Source organism: Atta cephalotes, assembly GCF_000143395.1.
Source record: "Atta cephalotes unplaced genomic scaffold scaffold00024, whole genome shotgun sequence".
NCBI classification, from domain to species: Eukaryota; Metazoa; Arthropoda; class Insecta; order Hymenoptera; family Formicidae; genus Atta; species Atta cephalotes.
This window is the reverse complement of record NW_012130088.1, coordinates 3026349-3028568: the sequence shown is the minus strand read 5'-3', so window position 1 is coordinate 3028568 and position 2220 is coordinate 3026349. Positions and strand designations below refer to the sequence as shown.

At 28.7% G+C, this 2220-nt stretch overlaps 1 protein-coding gene across 1 annotated transcript in view; it reads left to right on the top strand.

Annotated features, from left to right (window-relative positions):
* LOC105620156 (N-acetylglucosamine-1-phosphotransferase subunits alpha/beta) overlaps positions 1-2183 on the top strand; it is a 7290-nt gene extending 5107 nt beyond the window's left edge. Inside the window, exon 5 of the mRNA XM_012201662.1 lies at positions 1642-2183. Within this exon, the coding sequence (XP_012057052.1) occupies positions 1642-1951 (310 nt within the window). The 3' untranslated portion in view covers positions 1952-2183. The remainder of the gene's footprint in view (positions 1-1641) is intronic.
* Positions 2184-2220: the final 37 nt, after the last annotated feature.

Genomic DNA, 2220 nt, shown 5'->3' with positions numbered 1-2220 from the left:
ATATATATATATATATATATATATATATATATATATATATATATATCAGGTCTGTACAAAATGACTCGTGTTATGAATCAAAACGCTTCTATCTCTTTGTCTCAGAGTGAGAAAGCGTAATTAACAAAAGCTAGATTAGCAGCGCTTCGTCCAAATTCAGATCTGTCTACAAACGTCAGTATGCAGTTACAGTATGTTGCAGCAATATTAGTGCACTTTTATACTATATGAGAATATTCATATTTTCTATAATAAAAAACAAGGAAATTTGAAAAAGATTGGCATTGGATTATAGCATCATTATGAGTGTCACGAACAGAGGCAAAATAAAAAAACAGTTACTGATTACAGATAGGCCTCTTTCACAGACTTCTGATTAAATTAATCGACGATTAACTCGCAGAAGTATCAACAGTAGTTTAATGTATCAGAATTCTCTTCCTCTTCTGAGACAAAAAAAATTAAATTTGGGGAAATGTAAAACAATTGTCCATATATAATTATATAAAATTATACATAATTATGTATGAATAATTTTGTTTACATTTCTCCAAATTTAATTTTTTTCTAAAACAAACAATGCGAAAATTATCTCTAATTATTTTTGATGTTTTCTCATTATTATTGTTAACATTATTATAGGCAATGGAAATCCAATGCATCAAAAAATTGTGTGGAATAGGCAACTAAGATTTTTCATGAACGTTTGTAGTGATTTTTTTTAGTATAATTCATACAGGGTGAACCAAAAGTCTGGATACACCCAAATATCTCATAAACGATGCATTTTAGAAAAAAATATTTCTTACAAAAATTCTAAGATTTAAAAAAATGCATTCAATAATAGTAATTATTTAATCTAGGATGGCGTTGTCAAGATCAGGTCAAAGTCAACATGAATTTTTTAAATGGAATCATCCCCCTTTTTCATTACATTTCTTATAGCTTATCTTGAGAGCTTTCCAAAAAAACACTATAATTCATTTTAAGTACTTTGTGAGTTATAAATATTGCCAACATTAGCATTACGCAAGGTGTTCACCGACGGCTAAAATGTCTTGAATGTTACATTGAAAATTCATTTTTATATAAAAATGAAAATAAGAGAAATAACCTCCAACCTTGATCTTAACAAATCTTATTCAGGACATGATCCTGAACAACATTCAAGAGAATTTAGCCATTAGACATCTTGGATAATGCTAATACCGACGATACTTTCAAGAACCGTTTTGATAACTCGTAAAATACTTAATGAAAATGAACTTATTATCATTGAATGCGTCTTTTTAAGTCTTACAACTTTTGTAAGAAACATTTTTTTCTAAAATGCATCATTTATGAGATATTTGAGTTTTGACCAGACTTTTGATACATCCTGTATATCGAATTTATATCTCGAAGCTCTGATCATTATTCCCTGTTTTCTATTATCTGTACTTTTCATTGTTTCCATTTTTACTTTATTTTCCACCGAGACGACACAGTGGAGAGATGGAAACGTTCTGACTCACGAACCGAGTTTTGGACAGTCCTGCTATATATTATATCTTTCTTTTTTTCTATTTCTCTTAAATACTCTTAAATAGGAACATATATAGATATAGGAACGATTTACATAATATATATTAATTTTTTCAGGAAGTTTATCTGTTTGAACGATGATATGGACCCTATTAGACGTTCTGAGAATGAAATTGTTCGCGCTTTGTTAAACGATTTTTATCGTTCGCTGTATCCGCTACGAAGTACTTTTGAATTACCGTCGCAATATCGAAATCGTTTCTCCCATCTACACAAACTTCTTGAATGGAGAACGAGTCGTGCTAAAGCTAGAAACTTATTACTGTGCCTTCTAGCGTTGCTCCTTATGCTTACATTCTATCACGTACTCTATCATCATATGCGTAGATTGTGCAGAACTCGAGAATTGTCTACGTTTCTTGTGTGAATCAATATTAATTCTAAATTATTAATATGTATAGACTTATACAATGAAACTAATAATGTTAATCATCAATATAATACGTAATGTTGATTTATACATAAGTAATTTATGAAATATAAATAAGTTTAAGAACATTCGTCTATATTCGGAAGATCTGTCTGTTGAAAATTTTTTGATTCATTTTCTAAAGTTAGATAACGATATTTCTGTGCTACAATAAATGCTTTTTATAATCATAAAAGATTCAATTTTATATATATATATATATATAT